Below are 13,562 nucleotides of genomic sequence, written 5' to 3' on the forward strand. Positions count from 1 at the left end.
CCTGCAGTGGCCTCTAAAGGCATCCAGTTAATGTTGTGCTTGGAACAAATGCACCCGCAGTTCCACTATAACGTTCATCACCTCCTTTGTTTGTCACGTACGTGGTTGCTGTCCGCAGTGTTTGACCTTCTTCGTGGAAGGAACGCCTTCTTGCTGGATCCATATTTACTACCAAAGCTTCTTGTCGCCTCCTTAACTCTACAACGAAGCCATTTCCCATGCGAGGGCTGTGCGGTGCTATTTTCTCGAGTAATTATACTCGTCCTTCTGTGGCAGGCTGTCCCTGATCGGATAGAGGAATGGTGTTTAACATAGTTTGCTCTTAGTGAAGTAACGCAAAGCCACCGACTCCGTGCTATAAACTTGTCCCGACACCACCGGAAACCAGCCTTTCGGGCACCGCATGTACAAGTCACGCATCGTTCGAAACTGCGACGCCTACACGAACCAGTGAAAAGCGTCCGACCGCTGATCCGCACGGGGAAGGAGGCAGCCGGTTCAAGCTCAGAGGAATGTAACCGAGTGCCAGCCCAGAGGTGTCGATGCATGCCGAGAATGTCAGGTTCAAGATGGCCCTTTTTCTGTCGTGCTTAACCCCCGATTGAGACGCAAAAAGCGGAGACCTTCGTAATCTTCTTCGAGGCTCTTTTCACACAACCTGAGACAGGCGGAAGTCCCTAATGAGATATTCTCTCGGTTTACAAGATAAAACGTGCCGCAAAAATTTCTCCTTAGCGGCGCTCATGTCAGTTGCAAAGATACGCGAGATTGTGCTGGCAGGAAATCGTCGCTTTGCATGGCATGCACAGGCTTAATAACCCAGACGTGTATTTAGCCGCAAAGCTCGGAAGACGGAGCGGGTAGTGTAGCCGCATTTTTTATGTTCCTATAGTTACGTGGCTGAGTCGGCCCTCCCGGAGAGAGGGAAACGGATTCAGTAGGCCTCCCATTACACGCTGCGCCGCCCACACTTCTCGCGCCGAACGAGTCAATGGTTGCTTTTTTTCCTCGAACGGGCTGCGTCCGGCATACTATAGGCATACTGACGACAATTCGCAGCGCCGGTCGCTGTTTCGCAATAACGCCACACCGCCCCTCGCGGGAAGAGTGTAGTGGTAGCGCCAGCATCGGAGCGTTCGCTGGGCCGGCGGCCGCGCCAGCTCTCGGTAGCCGTGCTAACTGCTCTTCTAGTTTTTCTCAGCCGGTAGAAATACTTCCTCTGCGTGTGCGTGCGCACATGCTTCTGTGCCGGCTTGAAATAAAAAAATAAAAAAAGGGGGGGGGGGGGGGGGAAGCAAGGGCAGCAGCCCCTTACTTATGTGTCTTTCTTGTCACGACGAAGCCAAGAAAGGAGAATTAAGGAAAGGGCGCCGAGGGTGCGTTCGAGGCCAGAGCCCGCGCTTCACCGAAGCGGGACACGAGTGTGGAAACTGAGCGTCGGAATACAAAGTAGCCCGGGAAGCGCGCAAAATGTATCTTTAGGCCTTCATGATCGCGTGGCCCGTGCTAAACAATAAAAAGGCCGCATTGGAGCTCTCTTTTCGCCAGCTTCGATTCCGACTCACATGGCCTCCAGAGTAGAAGCGACCGGTCTGTCGCGGGGCGGCCGCGCGGTCACCCCGCTGCAGATAAAGTCACTGGAACTCTAGCTGCAGGTTGTCTCGCACAGCAGCGCCGCTGAGAGGGGCAAAAGCAGCCGTGATTGTCGGGGCGAGCTTTGTTATTCACTGGCACGGTCGCCGAGAGCGTGACCCGCGCACCTGGCGCCCGGTGTTTTTGTTTTCTCTCTGATGGCCTTTAAAGAATATATTGACCCTGCTCGGGTTGCCCCAGCGAGGGGTGGGCGCGATTGTTCGAGTTGACGTCGAGGCGTTGGGTGCTAAAGGTGTAGCGCAGCAGCGGCCGCTCTCGGCTCGCCTAGCTGCGTTGGCCGCTCAATCGAAAGATTTAAAAAAAGTTTAAACTTGGCGCTTACTGTCGCTTACTTACTATCGCCTGCTTAGCAGCTTTGAGGGAATCATTGTAGCTCTCTTTTCTTTTACGGGTGCCTTTAGACCCACGGAGAGCTGTTCCGGCGCAGTAGTGGCGGTTGAAGCGGCTCTTGCTCGAACTTCTTGCAGTTGACGCGCTAGTTTGCAGTTGTAATATTGCTAAAGCGATAGTTCGTTCGAATGAACAGTGAGTGCGAAATTCTCGGTCACTTTCTTTGGGAATTTATTATGGTTTTTTTTTTTTTCCACGCGCAAACGCACTGCTGCATGCTATGCACTGCTTTGCGCATTGCTCCAGCAAATTTAAGCAATTCAAGTGCGAGCTGAATGCGGCTATGCAGAGGAGGCCATGGCATAAATGGAAAGCGGCCAGCAAGATCATCTGCATTTGCATAATGTATTGGAAATAAATTAAAACACAATAAAATTGCCAGTGCGCACTCTTTAGGAAAGCATGTCTGTCTCTACCTGAAACGAACACTAAAGCAGTGCCAAAGTGGAACCATTCTACAAAATAAGCGCAGTCAGGACATTTCCAAAACTATACCTGATCACCCGAAGGCTATAAGATTCCTGAACATATAAGCGGCAATTTTTCGTCGTGGCAACTTTGTAGTTCATTTAGTTTGCACGGTTCAACGTCCCAAAGCAGCTCAGCTTATGCGGGGCGCAGTAGTAAAGTGCTCCGGATAATTTAGATCACCTGGGGTTCTTTACCGTGCACTGACTTCGTTTGGTGGGTTGAGATTGACACAGTGATGTTTTTCTTCACCTAAGCAATGACGTCTTGTGTTGCGATGCGTGGACGTGTGCAGTTAAGTTGGCACGCTATTTGTGCGGGCTGCACACGTGCGAGAGATGGACGGGAAAAGACCGCGTTCGAAATAAGTATTTTCTGGGTTGTAGCTTGGCGCGTTATAGGCCACGATTTGTGAGCAACAGCAAAGAGCCAATGCGTGCGCACATTCGGCATTTAGAAGCGGATTTGTAGCGAGTGCTGTCAGCGCGAAGACACAATGGAGTTCAAATGAAGCGCGTGGTATTTTCGAGGCGGGTAGCGCGATTAGACAAGATGGGAACGTCAAGTTCGCGTCAGCGCAAATTGACAGCTTTATTCGGCCCCTTTAGCTGCGCTAATCGTGTACTTTGGATGACGGTTGTCGATCTCGCATCAGAAAACGTCTGCGCTTGGGTTTTAAGGGCAGCTTGGTTGTGAGATTTCTCGCTCTGCACAAGAAAAGCGACGCTGTATACGTGTACACCGCTCATATGGAAAGTGTGCTTGAAATTAAAACATTTGGTTCACTTTCCAAGCACGACCGTTGGCGTTAAGAAATAAAACAAAAGTGCTCGCAGCATCACTCCTTGGTATCCAAAATCCTTTCTGCGTGATGGGCACCACCAAACAACACTGCGCACTTGCCGATCCTGGAGCCGCTGGCAGCTGCGCCCGCTGTGGCTCCGGTCAGCGTTTCCTCACGCCGGGCTATCGTCTCTCTTGCGCTCCAGAGCAGTGGCGTGCAAAAACTGCTGCTATAATTAGTAGAAATTATTTGCAAGTACCCTAATACTTCGCCTAACGTTCCCATAGCAATATGAAAGAGCACTGAACACAGGGGGAGTTCCCAAGCCGAGCCGACGTTTCGACAAGGGGACTTGTCTTCGTCTTGGTGAAGCAAGAATTACGTTTGTATACCTTCGCATCATCGATATTGGAAGTGACTAATTGAATTCGAGAGCAGCTGGCCCAGCTAGCCTCGCAGAAAAAATACAAGAAGCGGGAAGCGAATGATTTTCGTAACACTTTTAAGCAGAAATGTTCGCGTCTATGCCGCAGCACAGGGGAGAGCCAGTGGCTTTATTGGGCCGCTCTAAACACATTGCCTGAGGGAGTTAGTGCTCACTGCCTTGCAACGTTGGGATGCGACAGCCATCTGCTTCGATGTAAGGCTTTTCTAGTGACCACCAGCGAAAAGTGTTTGCCGAAAATATAAACGAATCTCATCGAAGCCGCCCTAACAGAAATTTCCTGCAATATTCTGCTTTCCGTTTACAACTTTTCTCTTTTTTAGCATGATGTTTGAAATAAACACGATTTATGCAAAACTCTTTTCCGTTTTTTTTTTCGTTCCTTTTTTCCCCTTTAAACGTGGATTATGTAACGGAAGCTTCCTTCAAGATGCTGTTTTAGAAAGCGAATTTTTTTTTTTTATTAAAAGTCGTTCACGCAGACGTGAGATTCTGTACCGTCTTAAAATATATAAGCGCCGGCCTAAACCAAGAGCTCTTTTTTGTTATTGGCACCATATATGGCATAATGTACCACATGATGCAATTATTTTTCAGCTCTTCTCTCTCGCTTCAAAGAAAGTCGCAAAGAAAAAATGTGAAGGATTAAGGTTTGTTGGAGTTATCGGTACAGGAGATTTTGTGCTCGTGGGGGCTTCTGCATTATGCCAATCCCATTATTGACTCTGCGTGAAGGAAATAATGGTTCTAGGAGTCTTATATATATATATATATATATATATATATATATATATATATATATATATATCAAGAACTATATGTGCGAAAATAAACTCACAATATAATATTTACTACAATCCATAACTTGTACAGTAATCCTTATCTACTCTACATGAAGTAACACTCAAATATCAGGGAATTCAGAATATATCTGAATCGGGCGGGACGCCAGAACCCAGGCAGCACACCAACATCGAACCAACCCGTGCCCAACTTCGGCAAAAATGGCGCAACACCGGTTTTGGAAATTACATGTTTATTTATTGGTCCGGCGTATAGGCCAACATTGAGCCAGTCTTGGCACAAACAACATAGGCGACAAACCGGCCGTGCCGCTAGTATAACATGTTGGTATTTATTGGCATGTAACAAGGATTCATTGGCATACATGGCATTGGCACCGTCACAGTGTTAAAATTGTGGGTTTCTAATGCAGGGCTTTCTCGATATTATCTTGCATGCCATCTACCTAAGAAGCCACGAAAACCATGCAATTTAATGAAGCAAACAAAACGTTTTCCAAAAACATTTTATTGAGCGTCTTGAAATGAGGTGGCATTTTTTGCTTGTATAGGTGCATCCAGAATAAATTAGCATTCTTGAAATGCTCTAATGTTTTCTCTAGAATAGGTGCAATCTTTGGCGTGGCAAAAATAGAGCGACGGCCATGTATCCTACCATAAACGAGCGCAAATCGGGACACTGTTTTAACGCGAGAGATTAAGGACCCCTTCTGCCGACAATCCAGGGTTGTCGGTATTGTGAGCGAAAACTCACGGTCGTGGCCCTGGGCGTGTTACCTCCCAGCCGAATTGGCCGTGGCAATGATAGGTCGGTGGGTGGCGTGACGTGACGAGACCCTATGGCAGGAGCTGCCAACTATACTTTGAGAAGGGAGGAGAGTGAGACGGATCGAAACCACCGGTATCCTCGAACCGATTGAGTAATTCGGAAGGGTAGATACTTGGGCTTGTTGGTACATGATCGAAGGGAACAAAATGCAGCGCACCAAGACAAGGACAGAGAAAGCGCTGTGTGTGTCTTCTTTCTCTGTCCTTGTCTTGGTGCGCTACATTTTGTTCCCTTCGATTGAGTAAGACGCGTTGTACTCCTATAGTTAACGCAGGCATGTTTGTAAGGCTTCCTAAAGCGGGGCTCTATATCTATAGGGAACCTGTGAGTTTTCCGCGTACCGCCAGCGCCACCTAGTGGCCGTAGCGCCAGTGTCTTGGTAGGACGGCTGAGTCTGCCGCGGCTGGAGGCGCTGAAGAGCGTTTAATTTATCGCGAAACCAAAGGCATGCTGCTGCGTTTAAAAACGCTCGGTTACGATAGAAAGATTGTTCTGTACTCTATTCCAGCGCAGCTGTACAAAACACAGTGGCGGTAGAAATCAACTAGATTCAGGAGATGGATGAGTACGGAGGATTGTAGAGGTTCTCGTTTGAGCGCTGCTCACTGCGCTTCATAATGTGGCTTCACCTGCCGTACTGTACATATAAAGTTCTGTCTATTCGCTTTTATCATTTGCGGAACCTGATGAGAACGTGTTGAGGAGGATTCCTTTTAGAAGTGGGCGTGAGTAGGGCCATCGCAAAATGGACGGCAACTCAAAGCCAACAAAGGGCGCATCCTGATATGCATATTGCGATCACCTAGATTACTAACCGAGATATTTAGTAACCTATCCGAATACGCAGTATTTTGTAAGAACTGCAGAGTCGGGTAATGCCCTAACTGTGATGCTTTCAGTCTTCTTCCAGCATTACACTATCGCAACTCACTATAGTGACCCTTCAACAATTTTTCAATGGGTCAGTAAGTGAGCTGAGATTGAAAAAAAAAAAAACACTAAAATTGGATAATGAATTCGTTTGTTGTTTGTTTCGAATTAATGACAGAAAGCGCTTTTTGTTTTTAAGTTGGATGTTTTAGTCTGGTGGCTGACGTATCGCTGCAAAAATTCGTGCAATATTTGTTTTAGCACAGGTACAAATCAATAGGTAGATATTATTTATGTTCAATCCAGAACAACTTGCCTATTATAAATATCGCGCTGTACGATCTAGCTGCTTCAAGATGAATGATTGTTGTAAGGCAAGTATGCTGCTAACTGACCATGATTGCTCGATCTTTTAATTTGAGCACGAAATAGTATCGATGCGCCGATCTCTAGTCCTAGCACGGGGTGGTTGGAGGGGAGAGGGGTACAGGTGAATGTGCAATCACACACATCACACTTTTAACTGGTGCTTGCTACTATTTTCATTCTGTCCACAGAATGAAGCGTAGCAACTTTGTTGTTTCAAGATCGCGCTGATTTTTTTTGTATTAATCATCACCGATACTAACACGATTCTTCGATGCAGTTCATTCTTGGCTCTTACAATAGAGAGAGCGGGTTAGACTAAGATTTAAAGTATGACATCGCTCCCCCACGCTCTCATATTGTATAGCACCGATATTTTTCGCCCAATATTTATGCACAGGACTATTTAAGGTCACTATCTACAGTTGCTAGCAGTGTGAGCCTTCACAGCGGATCTCGGTGTTATTCACTTGCATTTGCTAGTCGTTCGCTGTTGTGAACAAACAAGTGTTTAAATCCGACTGCAGATTTATGTTTCTGACAGGTGCGTTCAACGGCATCGCCTTTAAAAACGGTGCATTATATTTCGCCACTCAGGAGACACCATTTTAGTTGAAACATTATCTCATCATGAAGCTAGTTGATTGCATGCATGCGTTCAATGCGCTTAACGCGCGCAGAATTCCAAAATCCTACCGAATGTTAATATAGCAGGGAAGTCGCTCCATTTTACTGCGATATATTTACCCTCCACTAGCGATGCCTCATCGCAGGTGAATCTTATTTGCTAGAAAGTGTGTACGTAATTTAGGGTACAAAGACACTCCACCTTGCCAGCACCCCACAGCGAAAAAAAAAAAAAAATCTGGAATGAACTTACGACAACCGCTTCAAACCTGCGCGTAGCGACGTTATAGCTTCCATAATACAGCGGCGGTACGGCTCTTAGACAAGCTGGCAGGCAGCTGAGGTGGTCAAGTTGCGCCTTTAAGCTAATCAAAAAGAAAAGTCAAAGTTGTTCAGAACATTAAATTTGTAATAAAAGCATGAGGCACGGAATACAAAGCTCGCAATCTGCCGATGGGCGCAGCCACTGCACGACGAGCGGCGTGCCCCGTCCTATACTATGCGCTTCCTTTTGAAACCAGGCGGCGCTGGGTGTCTGATCTATAGGACCGCCCCCTGGGCAGCGAAGGTTCCCTATACGTCGAGAGTACACTAAGTCTATCACATGATGGGCAGCGTACAACTTTATGTTAATGACTATGTACAAGATAACACAGGCACAAATTAAGAATTTAGTAATTAAGTGAATATCGAATTGTGCAGTGTTCTGCAACTTTATCGCAGCTGTTCTGAAAAACTGTCCCTTCTCAACCAGAGGTTCATTTGCGCTGAAGCCGCGCACAAAGCTCGTGCGGTTTTGACCTTTTTGTTACTTAGCAAGTCGGAACATAGTGCTTATCTGGTTTGGCCGTGCATAATGAAAGATCAGAACCCCCTGCAGCGAGTTTGACGAGCAAAAGATGCCAACGCCAAGTTTACGGCTGGACGGATGAATGGAATATAGGAGCGTCCCCTTTGAAACGGGGTGGTAGCAGTAGCTATCATGCTCATTTTTCCCCTTAATTATTGTTTTAGATTGGTTATCTATACCATCATTCTACTTATTGAATTTTTGTTTTACATTACTAACATTATGCCCCTTTCCTGCTATTAAGCCACCAATATTCCAGTCGTTTTTTGCTAGCTTCCACCGCCAGTTAATTCATCCGGCCATTGGTATCTCTAAACCCCAGAGCTTCAGGAACAGTGACTGCGCCTGCATCGACTTCCGGATGGATACCATTACATTCGAGTATAATATGGTCAATTGTTTCAGTGGAGTTACCACATACTGCACATGCGTCATCTTCATTGTTAAATTTCTTTTTGTAGCTGCGTGTTCTAAAGCACCCTGATTTAGCTTCAAAAAGTAGGGCACTGCCTCTTGAGTTATAAAAGAGCTTCCTTCCTGATCTGCCTTTTCCACTTTCGGTATAGTTCCATACTCTGTTTCTTTTCCATCGAATTTACCCAATTTTTACCTTCTGTGCTTTTCACCTGTTGCCTAATGCCCAATTTTTACCTTCTGTGCTTTTCACCTGTTGCCTAATGCTCTTTATCTCTTCGTCCTTGTGACCAGCATATACTTACTGCTTTCTTCGCAGTAAGGCAGTTGAAGAGCCATCTTGCGTCGCAAGAGGAAAACTTTGCGTTTCAAAAGCATCCTGGTGGGTGTCACATTTTCGAAATGAGGCTAGGTGGCGCCATCGCTGCCCTTCACGGAAAAACTGGCGTTCGCATCTTTCGCTCCTTCAACCTCGTCAAGACGGTTCTGGTTTTTTATCATGTGCGACCAAACTAGGCAAGCATCACTGCAAGACTTATACTACTCAACAACAGGGTGAATGACATTGACGTGCATTCTTTTTGCTCGGTATCACAGCAGACGAGCCTCCGGTTGAGGCGGGAGAATATTTTTAAATGGTTCCGATAAATTTGCAGAACACTGTATAATGTATATACGTGAATGGGCACCCACAAGAAATGTCGCAGGCGGTAACCATTAACGCTGTCGCAAGCTACCGCGTCGGTTGTTTAACGGGCAGTTTCTCGCGTTTGCCTGTCGCCTTCTTCATCTTTCATCTGAGCGTTCTGTGTCAGATATGATTGCGAAGAAAGCCGACAGAAGTGGCTTTGAGGAGAGGAAATTAGCGCAGTGCAGGTCTCATTTTTTCGTTATACACCACAAACGCGTTGAACACCTAAACTACGAGGCCTTTGACGGGCGGCTGAACAGCGGCTTCGACGTCAAAGGTAACAATGACATGCCGAAACAGACAGGCTGCAAGACGAAAACCTTACCAGCTAAAACAGATCATTGGCATCATGCTGCGTGATCATTGGTCAGTGTTTTTTTTTTTTCTACTCTGGAAGTTGATTTGCATTAACTTCCATGTAACAGGAACTTCGGGGACAACTGCTGTAAGAACAGAAGAAGGTTTTTCTCCTCAAGGGGATTTTAATGAAAAATCAAATGAATATGGCATAATTTTTAAATATACTATTTTTCACAGATTTTCTCCAATGTGTCTGCTTCCGCCGCATCTGCTAGATGAGATATGCCTGCCCATCAGTGCCACACCTTATGATCAAAGTCATTAGGTCGTGCCGTGGTCTGCTCTACGGACTGCACTTAGAAGCTCCGCCGAGCTGGGCTGGCGCTGTAGAAATAGAAAACGAGCATGTACAGGCAGCGCTGGTGGGAGATAGCGCGGACCTTTCATTTCTTTAATGAAATGGACCCTTGTTGCTTAAGAGGAGCAAACAAGTTCGCACACAGCTCACAGACGCTTGCAGCTTGGTCCTAATGAGGAGAGCCAGAAATCGATATGAGCAGGCTGAAACACGATGGCGGTGGCTGCTCGCTTCGCCACCACATTTTTGTGTATGGTATCTCGCAGCCCCAGCATTTTATGCCCCCAAAGCTCCAGCCATATATCTTGTCGCGGTTTTTTTTTTTTTTTTGACCTGGAGTTGTATAGTGAGCCTGTTTAGGGAGGAAACGCGGCGGGGACCGAGGTACAATGTCAAAAACGTGGAAACTTCTCACAACTGATCTTACTGGTTCAAGAAGCGTTACATTTACGCGGTATCATGTCACAAGTTGCTTGTTGCTAATGGGCTGATTTCTTTTTTTTAAATGTTATGTATAGGTGAACTTTAGGAAGAAGCATTCGCTTCTTTCCTAGAGTGTATATGCCGTTGAGGGTAAACGTACTGCAAGTACCCCTCATAGATGTATAGTTTTCCTACTTGCCACTCTTCCCAAGGTGGTGCCGTGATTTGGGTCCCATGTACCTTCATTTCCAGTATACCAGACATCGTATCCACATCAATCATTTATGCATCACGACCCTCTTTCACGTCATGCAGCAACATCCTTCGGTCGCTGTCTTTAACGTGGCCTACGAAATGTAAAGCTTATTAGGAAGTTTTAGAATAGAGGTAGCCTATCGGTTACGGTAACAGGGTAATTACGAATGCTGCGATGAAAGGGGGGGGGGGGGCGGCAATTACTCGGAGCATATGCACTCGCGCCCGGCTTTTCCATATATTCCCCTAACCGATTGGGTCACCCTGTTCAAAATCTCCATAATTTTTGTAACGTTTTTATGGCTGTTGACATCATGCCTGGAGCTGCCGCGGCACGCCCCAGAAAAATATCAGTGCCGCGAAAGACCTTTGTTTCATGACGTTTACTTTCCAAGCTTTGTGTATGGTCTTCGAAGAATCGCTGCTCATAACCTACGCTCTATTCGCAGGTGAAGGTGTGGTTCCAGAACCGGCGGACCAAGCACAAACGCCAGAAGCAGGAAGAGGAACACTCGACGTCGCACACAGGCTCAGACTGCAAGGCGTCCTCGTCGCCCAGGCCGCCTGCCGCCCTATCACCCGACATTCAGATGGACGACTCGAGCTCGGACTCGACGCAGCCGGACCCGCTTTCGTGACGCCAACCGAGCAAGTTTGCGTGCCCGCCGCCCGTGACGCAAGAACAGCCGCGGGCACCTTGCGTTCCGGGACCTCGCGCCACCTTGCTGTGGACGCTGGGCGGACCGCCGCAAATGTGAACATTACATACAGTACGACGGTGCGTGCGAGAACTGGTGTGTTTGCCAGCCACTGACGCTTCCATAGGCTCTGGAACCACGCTGACGACCTCATATACCTCCGCAGGCCATGAAGGCCTTCGGAATTAGTAATGCAGAAGAGCGCAGAATGTGACTGAGAAAGCGCGGAGCGCACGTATCGCTTGCCAAAGAACTGGCGCTTTCTCGTATTTGCTTGACCCATATGTGCAGCTGCTCAGTCGTCGAAATGGAAATCTTGTGACGGAGAAAGAGCGAGAGGCACTCGGGCCGTATCAAACCTGGAGCGGTGTGTTTGCGTGGTTCCTGAGCTTGGCGTCAGTAAAGGACTCGTCGGCGTCACGAATCAGCTACGCGCTGTGTGTACGTTTGGACTTGGTGCAACTGCGTTCATTCGGAAACGGAAGCAAGCAGCTGCATCGGAACTCAGCGCTGTGGCGTCGGCTATGGTGGCCTGTGCGCACGACACGGCAATTTGCCTTGCGAAAGAGTGTGGGATATGTGTTATGGTCTTATTTTCTTTGGTATTGTCATTCCGAAGGCAAATGGAGGACCCCGTGACAAATTAAGCTACACAATTGGGCCCTGACATTTCTCCGCGTATGGTAGTTTTAAATAATATGGCTACAGCCGCATAAATATATACTGGAAGCATTCGACTTACCCTGTAACCATGTGAAAAATGGATAACTGGGCCGACCAGTGGGCTTAGGCAGCAGGGGTGTGATATGAAAGTCTTGTCTTGAGGCTTAATCTACTCTGATTAAATTATGTCCACCTTGCTTTGAAGGACGCTACGAGTTTGGCTCTATCCTGCGGCGGGGAGCTTTATGAAGAAATAATGCCACTCTGCTAAATAACTACGATTTCCAGCGTCAGAGGATATCGTCATAGGCATCATCTTGGAACGCAGTTTATGCATGTTCCAGGAAAGGATCTTCGCCAGGCGAAATTAAAATTTAGACTCACGTGCTATTAGGGCACAGTGACCGTCCCTTCTTGAGTGACTATGTGCATGTGTGACTGCTTCCGTAGTTCTGAAACGGCCATCTATTTTTCATTTTTGCTGGACCATGTGCTTCGGCACTGCAGTGCAAGGAACAATGGTGGCTTAATGGAAAACGTTCTTGTTGCTCACTCATTGCCTTCCGTTCACCTTAGCAGAATGCATGTACCGCGCGCAACCTATTGGCGAGTCAGCAGTCCTTGCCTATTCCGCAGGCCAAGTGGCAATCGACGCTATTCCCCGTGCGTCGTTCGCAAAGTTGCCATTTGAGCTCGTCACTCAAGGGTCTCTCTGATACGCCCGGAATGAATACGTGGTGCTGTGGTGTCGCCGACGAAGCCAACACGTGCGTGGACTGAGCTGCTTCGTAAGCGACTATGAGGGCATCATTCGCGGTCGTGTACAGAATCACGTCTTTGCTTTCACCCTTCTTTTGCCTCTTTCTGCGCACCCTGTGCTCGCGTCAGTGTTCGTGCCTGGAGGGCACGGAGCCGAACTCACTCAACTATATATAGCCTCTGAAACCAAAGAAGCAGCTTCCCCCTCTTTTCTTTCGCTCGGTCGGTATTTGCAAGAGGCTGTAAGTTGCACCGCACTAGAAACAACGTTAGGTGCACAAGAAGAGCAGTGACAGAAATTATAAAGAGAGGATCTTGCGACCATGTTTGCGAAAACAGCCATTGCCGAGCCGCGTAACGATCGATCCTTTGTACTCGTCGGTTGTGCCGCATTGTGGGCCGAATCATCGTTTTTGAAATCAGACTCCGGCTCCCGGGCCAGTGTCAAGGGTGTTTGCTCAAGTGCGTGCTGGGTCTAGTGCGCGCGCAGAGAAGGAATGACCCCGATCTGCTGTAGTACGCAGCGCTCGACAGAACCCAAAGATGACGTTACCTTGTGTACGTACACCGCAGTACCAAAGTCCAGCGTGGAGCCGCGTGCTTTACAATATCTCAAGACTCTGGGCTACGCGGGACTCGTTATATTTTTGGCGCGGTTTTGTCGCACGCACAATGCGTGCGGGCGCCCGTTTTATTAGCGAACCCATGCCGCTCTGTGCCGGACGATGGGGGGAGGGGGGGGGGGGGAGGGGGGCGGGGCGCTTCCAAAAAGGCCCCCAACTTTCGGCGCGGACATCATTTCACACAATCGGGTGACCGATCGAATCATATGAATCTCGCGATCGTGGATTCTTCGGACAATCTGCTGATGGACTGTTGCCGTGATTTATGCCGGAGTGTTCTCTGTTCTGTTCTC

General features: G+C 47.7%; 1 protein-coding gene across 1 annotated transcript in view; it reads left to right on the forward strand.

Annotated features, from left to right (window-relative positions):
• Positions 1–13,361, forward strand: part of LOC146182583 (uncharacterized) — an 83,026-nt gene extending 69,665 nt beyond the window's left edge. The window contains exon 3 of the mRNA XM_084608868.1: positions 10,976–13,361. Coding sequence (XP_084464994.1) covers positions 10,976–11,164 — 189 coding nt within the window. The 3' untranslated portion in view covers positions 11,165–13,361. The remainder of the gene's footprint in view (positions 1–10,975) is intronic.
• The last annotated feature ends 201 nt before the right edge of the window (positions 13,362–13,562 follow it).

Source organism: Amblyomma maculatum, chromosome 7 (genome assembly GCF_055883805.1).
Source record: "Amblyomma maculatum isolate TAMU_Amacu chromosome 7, ASM5588380v1, whole genome shotgun sequence".
Classification (NCBI taxonomy): domain Eukaryota; kingdom Metazoa; phylum Arthropoda; class Arachnida; order Ixodida; family Ixodidae; genus Amblyomma; species Amblyomma maculatum.